Source organism: Acomys russatus, chromosome 3 (assembly GCF_903995435.1).
Source record: "Acomys russatus chromosome 3, mAcoRus1.1, whole genome shotgun sequence".
Lineage (NCBI taxonomy): Eukaryota > Metazoa > Chordata > Mammalia > Rodentia > Muridae > Acomys > Acomys russatus.
This window is the reverse complement of record NC_067139.1, coordinates 10,172,602-10,185,363: the sequence shown is the minus strand read 5'-3', so window position 1 is coordinate 10,185,363 and position 12,762 is coordinate 10,172,602. Positions and strand designations below refer to the sequence as shown.

Here is a 12,762-nt window from a genome sequence, read left to right as displayed (position 1 = left end):
ACACAGACCAGCATGAGCACTGTGCCCAAGCTGTATGCAGTTGTCCCGAGGCACTGAATGAGCTCGTGTTTGCCTAGAAATCCAAATGTCAGATCTGACAGCACCTTTATGACTTCTGATAGAAACTAGGAACAGAAAGCAGAGACTGAGTGACTCAAGCCATCTTCAAAGACCTGGTGCTATGAGCGAAGGGCCCTGTTTCCTTTTTCCCCAGCTGTTGCCCAAGCCACTGCCAGGAACCTAGCTACTTAAGACAAGTCAGCCTTAAAAATACAACCAACAAGCAGAAAATCATTGTCTTTATTTTTAAAAACAGGTGCTGCCCTTGTAGCCCAGCAGGCACTGAACTTGCTGCTTAGCACAGTCTGGAGGGGGGAGTTGGGGATGGGGGCTCATCCCTCCTGGAGTTAGAAGGCTTGTTTGCCTGTCCAGCCCAATGAGCTTCTTAAAGGCTTCCCTGAGACAGGGACATCAAAAGGTGACATGGGAAACGGATGGTGGTGATGCAAACTATTTTGTACGACTTTTCTTCTTTGCGTTGACTTTGGTAATTAATTTTCCCTTTTCATATAACCTAAGTAATTTGTTGTTATTGTTTGTTTGTTACAGAATTTACAAATGTTTCTTTAAGCTAACACAAAATGTCAGTAGAGTTCTACTACAAAACTATGGATCTGAACTCTGTTAAGCCAATAACACCGTTTAGAACACAATTATACATATACTTATTTGTACTAGAAAAGCAGCAAGAAAAATTTATCAATAACTACATTTCCTGCTGTATGGTTATATTTTGTCATTTTAAAATGTAAAGTTTAACTGGATAGAAAACAAGCAAGGGTCTCAATAATTTAACATGACGTGGAAGATGGTCTTTTTAAAAATGTTTTAATTTTTTTATTCACAAATATACAAAAAACTCTAAAGCTACAAGTTTATGAGCTTTCAAAAATTATTTTTTTGTTTTATGAGTGTGAATGTTTTCCTGCATGCATGAATGTGCACAATGTGTGTGTCCAGCGCCCTCAGAGGCAGAGAGGACATCTGAGCCCCTGGAACTGTTGTGAACTTCCATTGTGAGTGCCAGGAACTGAACCTGGGTTCTATGCAAATACTCTTAACCTCTGAGCCATCTTTCCAGATCCCTTCCTAATTTTATGTTTGTTGTTTGATTGGCGTTTGCGGAGGGGGGGCAGGAGGGTGCAGTGCTAAGAATAGAACCCATGGCTCTGTGTGCCAGGCAAGCAACCTACCGCGAAACTCTATTTCCAGTCCTTTAAAAAAAAAAAACTGATTAGATGCATAACTGTGTATCCATGTGTGTCCAGAAGAGAGCATTAGATCCCCTAGACCTGGAGTTACAGGCAGTCCTGAACTGGCTACAAGGGTGCTGGAGAAGCCAAACTTAGGACCTCTGCAAGGTTGCTGAGCTATCTCTCTGGCCTCACCACACACACACACACACACACACACACACACACACACACACACACACACACACACACACACACAAGGCCTTGTATCCATTTTTGACGTCACGCAGGAGCTGAGCTGGAGTGTGCGAGCTATCATTTGGCCTCATTCTTTCCAGCCTCTGCTCTCTGCGGCTGCTACAGCTCATCCCTGCTCCTCAGGAACAGCACAGCCTTTGCGCTTCAACCCCACTTGCTTTATAAGCATGTCGGATGGCTGGTTTTCTAGTTATTTGGGTTTTGTTCCTCAGCTGCTTATTCTTGCTTATGTGTTTAGCTCCAGATGTGTGGCAGCGGTGGGAATAGCGGGAACAGTGTGTTTACTCAGTACCTTTATCCCTGGGGCCAAACCCACCTAGGAAGGACACAGAAGCCTGGACTCACCCGGACCCTCTTGGGAAGGGTTGCCTTATGTGTCTCAGATCAGCCACTTCTGAAAAACTTACCTGTGGGTTTGTTTTGTCTTCCGTCTAGACTTGTGTCTGCTCAAATAGATTCTTGGTCCAACGGGGTATCCACGATTCCTTTGTAAAGAAGTTTGCAGAAGCAATGCAGAACAGCCTGCGAGTAGGTAACGGGTTCGAGGAGGGCACAACTCAAGGGCCGTTAATTAACGAGAAAGCGGTAGAAAAGGTAAGTTAGTTTTATTGTCTGCATTAAGGAAAATTTGTGATTTCAGTTTCATAAGGTCTCCAGTGGGGCTGTTTCAGAAATATTGGGAAAAGGCAAAAAGGTTAAAAAAAAAAAAAAAAAGTGAATTCCTACCAATGTGTGTGATTGGATGGTGGTGTCTGGACATGCACTTCCCGGCTCCACCTGAGAACCTGACCCAGGCTGGACCGAGCTGGACTGGGCTGGACCGGGCTGGCTAGGTCTGCCTCCCTACATTTTCTGTGCATCCAGTGGTGATTTCTCTGTTACATTGGTGTTTGTTTGCCTTTAGCTTAACTTTTCTTACATTTATTTATGTAGTGTGTCTGAGTGTGAGTATTGGGGAGGAGGGCACACGTGTGTCACAGCACCGGTACAGAGATCAAAGGGCAACATGCTAGAGTCCTTCTCTCTCCCACCATGTGGGTGGCAGGGACAGACTTGGGGGTTCTCAGGATTGGCAGCATGCGCACCTACTGACCTACCTGACCAGCCATGGTTTTTAGCTTGTTTTAATTTAAGTTTTCATTAAAATTGAGGGTTTCATCTTGGCATCTGCACACAGACATTTCACTTTACTTTGCTCTTGCCTGCTCTCTGTCTCCCTTCCTCCTATCTCCCTCCTCGCTAACTCCTCTCTTCCCCAAGTAGTCCCCACTCTGCTTTCACATCACGTATGTTTCATGTTTTATTCTACTGTTTAAAAAAAAAAACATCCTTTTTAAGAGTCAGGAAGTGGTAAGGCCAAAGGAGTGACGACTCAGGCTAAGAGCTCTTACCTGCTTGTGATAAAGTTACAGACAGTTGTAAGCTGATCAACGTGTGCCTGGAACCAACTTCAAGTCTTCTACAAGAGCAGTGAGTGCGCTTAGCCACTGAGCCGTCTCTGCAGATTCCCTATAGTGCCTTTCGATTGTGCGGCTTTCTCCTAAGCATGATTTGACCTTGAGTTGGTTTATTCATCATTGTCCTTGGAGGAGTAGGCTGTACCATATAGAGCCTATACACACCCTGTATAGATAGGCTAGGCATGCAGCACGCTGGACCATCTGGGTTTGCATCAAAATCCTGTATGACGTTTACTCATTAGTGGGATCAACTAAGGGAGGACATATTTCTGAGACAGAACATCTGCCATGGGTAAGCAACGCCTCTGTATTTGGGAAGTAGGCAAGCATCCCTTCAACCCAGATAGAAGTGGACAAGTGAAGCCAAGAAAGTGCAACTGTCCCAGAGTGCAGTAAAGGCAAAGCTCAGAGAAACAATGGTCTTTCCATAGCTGGTTCTCTCTCTCTCACCATGTGGCTCCTAGGAGTTGAATCTTGATCCTCAGCCTTGCATGCTAAGCCACCTTGCTAGCCTATTTTATAAGGAAACGGAGAATGACTTTGTATTTCCTGTTTAACCTTTTAAGAGACCGTGCAGTTTGGAAGCTGTCCTCATCGAGCCTTCTCTCCTCCCTCTCATCTCACAGGTAGAGAAGCATGTGAGTGACGCAGTCGCCAAAGGGGCAGCAGTTGTGATGGGCGGGAAGCGACACCAACGTGGAGGGAATTTCTTTGAGCCCACCCTGCTCAGCAATGTCACCACGGACATGCTGTGCGTCACTGAGGAGACCTTTGGACCCCTGGCGCCGGTTGTCAAGTACGTCTGTCAGGTAGTGGGAGGACGGAGATGGAAGGGAAAAGCTAGTCTGAGAGAGGTTCCTATGCCGGTTCAGGGGCTGTGTGGGAGGCCGAGCTTCTGCAGTCAGAGCTGCATGTGTCAGTTGAACAGCAGCACTGGGTTTATGATATTTTGGGTTTGATTTGGGGGTGTCTTTGTGTTTGGATGCACAAGTGGGTCAGCCCCGAGAGTTGCTTCTTGAAAGCTGTCTACCTTAGATTTTGAGACAGGGTCTCTCATTGCAAGCTGGGGCTCCCTAGTTAGAGTAGGCTGGTTAGCTTAGCAATGCCAGGGACCCTTGTGTGTGTCTCTCTCCCCAGACCTGGGATCACAAGCACAGGCTGCTACAACTGGGTTTTGATATGGGTTTTGGGGGGTAGAACTCAGCACTTTACCAATAGAACCAGGCATCTCCCTAGTCCTGGCCCCAGTTTTAGTGTTTGTGTTTTGTCTTTGTTGGGATAGTGGATGTTGTTATTGTTGTTTGGGGTTTGGGTGGGCGTTTGAGACAAGGCCTCCTTCTGTAACCCAGGCTGGCCTTGAACTGTCAATCTTCGTGTGTTAGCCTCCCTATAGGCACACGCCACACCAAATTTCAAGCACAAAATTCATCAAGCTTCTTTATCTGGTTTCTCGCTGCCTCTAAACTTACTCCCCACCCCCTAATTCCTAAGGGTAATTTCCTAATACCCTCAAGGATTCTCTCCCAGCAGCCTGTAGGGAATGAACTTTGACCTTGTGTGATCTTTTATCCCATTTTAGCAAGTAAACAATTATTTTCCTGGATAATTTTCAGGTCAGTGCTCTGAAAATTATTCTTTTATCTACTTGGATCCAGGGCCCAGAAGGGCTCAGAAGACGGTGTCAGATCTGCTGGCACTGAAGTGAACAGTTGTGTGAGCCACCGTGTGGGTGCCGGGAACTGAACTCTGACCCTCCGCAAGAGCAACAGTGCTCTTAACCAGTGAACCGACACTCCAGCACCCAGGCATCCTTTTCGTAAAGGATTTTGCTTGACAGTGTCTCTGCCACATTGGTCTGCTTTTCCCTTTCTCTTAGAAAAGGTGGGGCTCACTGACCTGCCGTGTGAGCTGCCATGTCTGCGTCTGTGCTCCAGTCCTGTGCTCTCCCCTTGGATCACTTTGCAGCTCTGATCTCCTTCTTGTCCTTATTTAGGAAATGACTCAGGGGACCATGAAGCTGGTTGTCTTTATTCTCCACCTTACAGATGTTGCTTATGACCTACTTTAACTCTGGCAGGTTTGATAAAGAGGAAGAGGCCGTTGCCATCGCAAATGCAGCTGATGTGGGGTTAGCAGGTACGTGTCTGTCTGGCGGCCAGCACTGTCATTACCTCAAGTAAATTCCAGCCTCTGACTTTTATTTACTTACTTGTTTGTTGATTTAGATTTATTTATTTATCATGTACACAGTGTTATGTTAACATGTGTGCCTCCATGCCAGAAGAAGGCACCAGATCTCATTATAGATGGATGGTTGTGAGCCACCATGTGGTTGCTGGGAATTGAACTCAGGACCTCTGGAAAAGCAGACAGTGCTCTTAACTTCTGAGCCATCTCTCTAGCCCCAGGCTCTGACTTTTACACATTACTCTTCAGTTTTCTTTCTCTTGTTGTTTTGTTTTTTGTTTTTGTTTTGTTTTGTTTTGTTTTTTGAGATAGAGTTTCTCTGTGTTGTCTGTCTTGGACTCACTTTGTAGACCAGGCTGGCCTCAAACTCACAGCGATCCACCTGCCTCTGCCTCCCAAATGCTGAGATTACAGTCTTTCTATGTAACCCTGGGTTGCCTGAAACTTTGTATGTAAACCAAACTGGCCTTGAACTCAGAGAGATCTACCTGCCTCTGTCTTGAGGTTGGAATTAAAGTCATGCACCATCACACCTAGCAAACCGCTGAGTTTTTGAGATGCAAACTTTAAACATTGTGTATGCTTTGTTGCTTTACAAATGGCCAGAGTGGCTTTGTGCCAGCATGTTTCTTTCTCCTGTGAACCAAGGCACACAAATAGAGCCTTCCACTTAACGCTGAGGGTGGGAGACAGCATGGAGGGAAGGGGTGAGGGGACAGAATAGGGGGGGGTTCAGATTGTTCTAGGCAGGGAGGGAGTCACATGCAGTTCCCCAGAGGCATAATGCTCAATGCTTTTTTTTTTTTTTTTTTTTTTTTTCACATGTGCTTGGCTCCTGTTCTTGCAGTTTAGAGGTAATACTGAGAAAATGTACATAACAGCCCTGGGTGTAAATGCAGAACTGCGGGATGCAGAAGTATAGCCTTTCGGCTAAAAGCAAGTGTAGAGACACATATAAGCTACATCTGTAGCAGAGCTGGGAGGTGGAGACACTTGTCTTTAATGCTGGGGAGGCAGAGGCAGGTGGATCTCTGAGTTCAAGACCAACCTCATCTATGAAAGAGGGCTCTCGAACAGCCAAGGCTACCCAAAGAAAGCCTGTCTTGAAAAACAAAACAACAAACAAACGAAAGGTACAGCTGTAGCTGTCTCAAGACTCCCTTGAGAGTATAATGCAAACTGTTTATAACAAGAAGGCAAATGTGCTCTGGAGTTGAGTAGGTGATGTCACACACTCAGTTGCCACAATGCTGCAGCAACGTGTGGCCCAAGGCTTTTCTGCAAGCTCAAGATCGATGCTTATTTCTCCCCTCCTTCTGTGGTATGACGTGAAGGAAGCCATGCCTTGCCTTAGGTCCTAAGTGGTAAGAGGGTGACTGTGCAGAGAACAAAGAAGGCTGGACAGAGAGGCCCAGGCAAGCGCAGATGGCAGCATGATAAAGAGCGAGATGAGCTCTAACTGCGTGGATGAGTTCCAGAGACCGTGGCTGTCAACTGCGGTCAGGAGTAAGCCGAGAATGCGGCTTTGGGGAAGCATGGATTGCCCACCAAGAACTGTGGCCTTCCTTTCTAGACAACTAGGGCTGACTGCAAGGCTTGAACAAACGTGTCGCCCAGGTAGCTAAAGGACGGATGGACTCAAGAGCAGGAAACAGGCACAGAAGCTCTTGGTTACAAAGAGCCAATGGGAGAGGGGAGAACCTCAGCAAGAGAGAAACAGAGGCCCAGCATGATGCCGGAGATCCTTGGAGTGAAAATATGGATCAAACAACCCGGGGGGGGGGGGGCCCTTCCATGCAAGCAGGAGAGCCCCGGGGGGTCCACGTGACCCGGCATCCTCAGGGGCAGGCGCGAGTGACTTTAAGGACACTTGCTCATGCTGTGTACATCTTTTTGTTCCTCTGCTAGGTTACTTTTACTCTCAGGACCCGGCGCAGATCTGGAGAGTGGCGGAGCAGCTGGAGGTGGGCATGGTCGGCGTGAATGAAGGACTCATCTCTTCAGTGGAGTGTCCCTTTGGTGGGGTGAAGCAGTCTGGCCTTGGGAGAGAAGGGTCCAAGTATGGCATTGACGAGTATTTAGAGGTCAAGTATGTGTGTTACGGAGGCTTATAGGGTTCTTCACTTCTTTAAGAAAGAAAACTGCTCAGATCAGTAGGGACATGCCACCCATTTCTTAAAATGAACAAGTAAGAATTTTTTAAAATCCAGCCCGTTCCTCATTACCTTACATGTAGATCCTACCCCTTCCCCTTATCTAACTAGGGACCAATGGACGCCATATACCTACGGCTGTGGGTCCCAACCAGTACTGGGACCCCGGCCCAACCCCACTGCCTCGGGACAAGGTACAGTGCCAGTGTGCACAGGCCCTCTGACCCCTCACAAAGCAGAGAGTCACTGTGTGGACCGTGGGTCCCAGTCCACATGGCACTGCCTGACTTGGGCCCAGGATGCAGGGGAGGAAATGCTGGGGTGATGAGACAGCTGGATTAGGATGGGGTGCACATCCCTGCCTTGGCATCTGTTAGCTTGGTGATGAACCTGTTTGGGGCTGGGGACAAAGGCTTTGGTTTCCTAAGACTTCCTTCTAAGCCATATGTAATATATGGAAGGAGGGGCTGTTTCTCCTTGTTTCCAGGCTGCGTTTTAAATTGCAGGGAGCAGGGTTGGGTTACTTTTTGTTTTGTTTTACCTTGCAGCTACAGTATTTCTAATTTCTCAAGATTTGTGCCCATCTTTTTTCAAGTAATAAAATGCTCTGCTGTTATTCTGTAGAAAGTACACATACAGAGAAATGAAATAGTTTTAAGGACACTTTGAAGAGTGTCAGCCAGGGGGTGTTCCTGGACTATGTGGCAAACTTGTCCTTCTTGTGTGCGCATGTTTAACCCCCGGGGTATATCAGGGGCCTAGATATTCAATTACAACAATTGTAACCAGTTTTGTAATTAAAACGATGGGGGGTGGCTGTCAGTGGGAAGGGGTATACTCGGTCTGCTGGAGACCGTGGGATTAATTATCACTGAAAAGAAATGAACCCAAAAGAACATCTTTAGAATAATGGTTTTGGGCTATGGGAAGATGGTGAGTTTGGTTTTTAATATTTTTTTTAAAAACAGGATCTCCTTTTGGCCTTAAAATTCCTGGGCTCAAGTGGTCCCCCTGCCTTTCTTTCCCAATAGCTATGACTATAGGCATATTGGCACCAAATCAGCCAAAAGCCATTTATTTTTAGGGGTTTTTGATTTGGGGTCTCATGTAGTCCAGGGCCACCTTGGAGCTCTCCTGCCCCAAATTCCTGCGCTGGAATTATATATGTATGCTACCATGCCCAGCTAAGACATGTTTTTTAGATGAACTTTGTTCCAAAAGATATATGATAGAATTTTTGAAGATGTATCTACAGACACGTAAGGGTTGATGAACTGCCTGTGAGCCAAACCTGACCTGCCACCCGTTTTTGACTAACTCATGAGTTTAAATGTTTATTTTATATTCAAATGGTTGGGGTGGGCTATAATAGTTATTTCATGAACTCCCAGTGTCTGTAAACAAGCACAGTGCCCTGTGCCTGAGTACATGTGCTGAGCCACTAAAGCCTATAGACCCTAAAGGATTTCCTGCAAAGCTGGGGCGAGGGGAGGGTTGCAGCCGCTCGTCTATAGCAAGAGGCAGACATTGGCCTCCCGTGCTCATAGGCATTATTTCATTCTACCAGGCACCTTCTGGGAAAAGGGGGCATCTTCTGGGCATTTGTTACCAGGAGCTCTTGGAAGAAATTAACAACTCAAATGACATTAGCCTGATAATAATCCTGTCTCCTTGAAAAGCACTTTCCCCCTGGTAGTGGGGCTCCCCAGAAGTACCAGAGCTCATCCGTGTCTTTTCCATCTGAGGGTCCTTTAAACCTGACCCCATAGCAAGTGCTTGTGAACAATAAAGATCAGACGCACAATGCAAACAAGCCTGTTTTGTGGTGTTATGACCGAGTTGGGTCGCTTGGGTTTTCCTCTCTGAAGGCTGGACCCCAGTGTTTAAACTACCTGGGTGCAGCTAATTAAAAATCAAGATTTTACTTGAATAGTACTTAATACTGTGATTTCGTGCCATACTTTGAAAGTTGGTGAGAAATACTTATTTTGTTCTGTAAACATGTATATGTTGATTCATTTTTCTAGTGTCTTGACATTGTCTGGTCAAGTTGAATCTCATTAATAAATCTTGGACTAACAAGATTTCTTATTTCTGGGTTAAAGTGAGTGGCTGTGTTGTTTTTGCCTTTTTCTACACAAGGTCATTGTTGAGGCACTTTTTTGTTTGTTTTTCAAGACAGGGTTTCTCTGTGTAGCCTTGGCTGTCCTGGACTCACTTTGTAGACCAGGCTGGCCTCGAACTCACATCAATCCACCTGCCTCTGCCTCCCAAGTGCTGGGATTATAGGTGTGCATCTTTTGAGTCTTAACTGGAAAATGTTAGAGCAATGTGGATATAAAATGGTACTTTCTCACCAACGAGGCCCACATCAGTGAGTACCATGTGCCAGGAGCTGGGATGTTTGTTCTCACTTGCACTTCAGCAACAGGTGCTCACGAACGCTCCAGCTGTCTCCAATATGTCTTCTACAAATTCCACTGTTAGCCACTTTCCCCAGTCCTTTATTTTACAGAGAAGTATAAGAAGGGCATTTTCCGAGTCCCTGGTATCCAGATATGATCCTCAAGTATGAATTGTAACACTTGTCTGAGTGCAATTTCAGTTGCTAATAACACACACTACAGCCTGGGTAAGTGGCATTGCTTTGGGTCATTGCTGTGGTATAAAGTCAAGGCGCTGGGCAACGGCCTTGCAGGCAGAATCCCTAGGCGGTGTAGGGGACAGCAGCAGGCAGAAGACCTCACCAAACTGGCCTTTACAGTAGACTTGCTCCTAAGACACTGCGTTAATCCATTGAATTTGTGGGTGCTTGTATCCGTGAAGGCAAAGCTCTAGTCAGCTCTGGAAAGGTCCCATATGACCCCGCCTCCTGGGCCCACAGATGGCCCTCTTCTCTCTGTGTTTCCTCTTTGGGCTCCTGTGCCCCTGGAAACCATCTGTGGAGACTACCTTAAGATATCTGTAAAACTGGATTAGGATTAGCCATTTTTACCAGGCTCATCTCTTCATACATTCTAGAATTTGGGGTTTAGGAGTCCAACGTATGAAGTTTTGGCCACAGGGTTCCTGTGCACGGGCAACCATCTTCCCTCAAGTTGGGACTTGGAATGTTGACATGAGCTACCCCTCCCCATCCCCAACACCCAGTGAGTCCATTTAATAAGCAACAGCAGCGGAAACTCCAGGCAGAGCCTTGACCAGCGTTGAGCAGAGACCAGGACAAGGACGAGCTCCCAGGCCTCACGGCTCAAGAGGTGCACTCAGGTCCCGGCTGGACATGGAGGCAGGAGGGCGGTAATGCGTCACAAGTCATCAAGACGGGACCGGCTGGCTGTGGGCTTCGTGTACTACCTCAATATCGGGCCTGTAAGCCTTAGGACACAGAGAGTATCCGGAGCGTGCAGGGAACCACCCCTGAGTGGCAGCAGGGAGAGGCACAGACACCCACTCCCCCAGCTGTGTGGATACCTAGTGGGGCTTCCTTCCCAGGGCCCCACGACAAAGAACCCAAGGCTGCTCAGAGGGCTTCCTCCAACCCCTGGCTTGCCGATGAACTCAAGAAGATTCAGTTGACAGGAGTGACAATCGCCCAAAGGACGGAAGCCAAGCCAAATCCCAAGGAACCGGAGACGCAGCCAGACCCTGCCATGTCCATACCAGGGGCAATTTCTTTCACACTTCGGGCGGTCCACGGGCCTCTGCTTCCCCGGAGAGTCACTTCCGCCATGGGAAAGCAGAACGCGGGAGAGCTGGAAGCCTCTCCCTCTAAGAAAAAACTGAGTGTGTTCTGGGGCAAGGGAGGAAACCGACCTATAGAAGAAAAAAGGGGTGGGGGCGGGGAACATACATAGTTATATCTTTGTGAAACGTTTTAAATTATTTTCGTTTTCATAAAGAAAAAATGTTAATCAGCTTTCTGTCATTGGCCACAATACCTGAGGTGATGAATTTACAAGGGGGAGTCTATTGTGACTCACCGGTCTAGTCCACAGCTGTGAGCCTCTCGCTCTGGGGCTCTGGGACGGGGTCAGACTAAGCATCAACCGCGCTTGGGCAGAGGGAAAACGGTAGAGAAACAGAGCGAGGAAGGCACACACGCAGTGAGGTCACTTCCTTACACAGATCCCCACTGCTCAAGGCTTCCAGGGCCTTCCAGCAGTTGGAGGGTGTGGGGATCAAGCCTCTCCATATACTGGCCTTTCAGGAATATTTTAGATCCAAACAGTGGCCGAAGGTCATTGTTGCTGAGGTGACACATTTTTGCTTCATTTGCTTTTAGAAAACGGTAAAATACAGAACTCTTGCAATACGGTAATGATCAAGGAGACTTTTAATTCATAAAGCTAACGAGTAGCAGTCCGGGTCTCGGAATGAGACCTCCACCATTTACCCCAACAAAATTGCCAATAGACTGATATAAATACCTTGGAGGCAACTTCTTGGTGGAGGAGGTCCAAAAATGATTACATTACAGCATAATTCTACAAAACTAGGAAATTCAAGAACATCTGGTAGCGAGGTTTAATGGAAGATGGCCCTTTGAAGGGTGGCACAAAATCTTTTGCGGTGGCATCCCCATTAGCTTGGTTACAGAGACTGCTCCAGGGTATAGCCACATATCAAAAATCTATCAATTTATACTTTTATGTGCAGTTTATTCTAAGCAGATTAAAATCCTTTTAAAATTTACTCCCCCCACCCCAATACTGTGAGCTAAATTTAGGGTTTTACGCATGCTAGGTGAACACTCACTGAGTTATATATCCTGTCCTAAATTGGTTTTATTTGTGATAAATGCTGTGCATGGTGGCACAGGCTTTTAATCCCAGCACTTGGGAGGAAGTGCTCTATAAAGAGAGAGGAAATATATTTCTCCTTCAAAGTAAACACTAGAGAAAAATGCAGATTTTCTTTAGATCAGCGTATGTATTTAATATTATTGCACGAGATCAACACCTTGTCACAAAGTATGGAAAATAATGCATTGAAAAGAATAACAATTGGGCGTGGTGGCACACACCTTTAATCCCAGCACTCGGGAAGCAGGAGCAAATGGATCGCTGTGAGTTCGAGGCCAGCCTGGTCTACAAAGCGAGTCCAGGACAACCAAGGCTACACAGAGAAACCCTGTCTTGAAGAAAAAAAGAAGAAAAGAACATTAAGACTCAGAATCCATTTTTTGAAAAAAATTGTGTGTGTGTGTGTGTGTGTGTGTGTGTCCGCCACACGCACGTGCACTTGCACATGCGTGGATGAACATGTGCATGCACTGGCAAATATTTTGCTTGAGGCCAGAGGATAATCTTGGGCATTGGGTCTCCCCTTCTCCTGTGTGGGTCCTGCAGATCAAACTCGGGCTTTCAGGCTTGGCAGCAGGCGTCTACCTGCTAAGCTGTGCCACCATTTTCTTACTTCACTGGACGTTTGTTTGCTTGAGACAGGTCTGCA

General features: G+C 46.7%; 1 protein-coding gene across 2 annotated transcripts in view; it reads left to right on the top strand.

Moving 5' to 3' along the window:
• The window catches only part of Aldh5a1 (aldehyde dehydrogenase 5 family member A1), a 32,761-nt gene extending 25,415 nt beyond the window's left edge, over nt 1-7,346 (top strand). For both annotated transcript variants that reach the window (XM_051169366.1, XM_051169365.1), the window contains 4 exons: nt 1,947-2,105; nt 3,598-3,767; nt 5,049-5,107; nt 7,067-7,346. In XM_051169366.1, the coding sequence (XP_051025323.1) occupies nt 1,947-2,105; nt 3,598-3,767; nt 5,049-5,107; nt 7,067-7,272 (594 nt within the window). In that variant the 3' untranslated portion in view covers nt 7,273-7,346. The remainder of the gene's footprint in view (nt 1-1,946; nt 2,106-3,597; nt 3,768-5,048; nt 5,108-7,066) is intronic.
• The last annotated feature ends 5,416 nt before the right edge of the window (nt 7,347-12,762 follow it).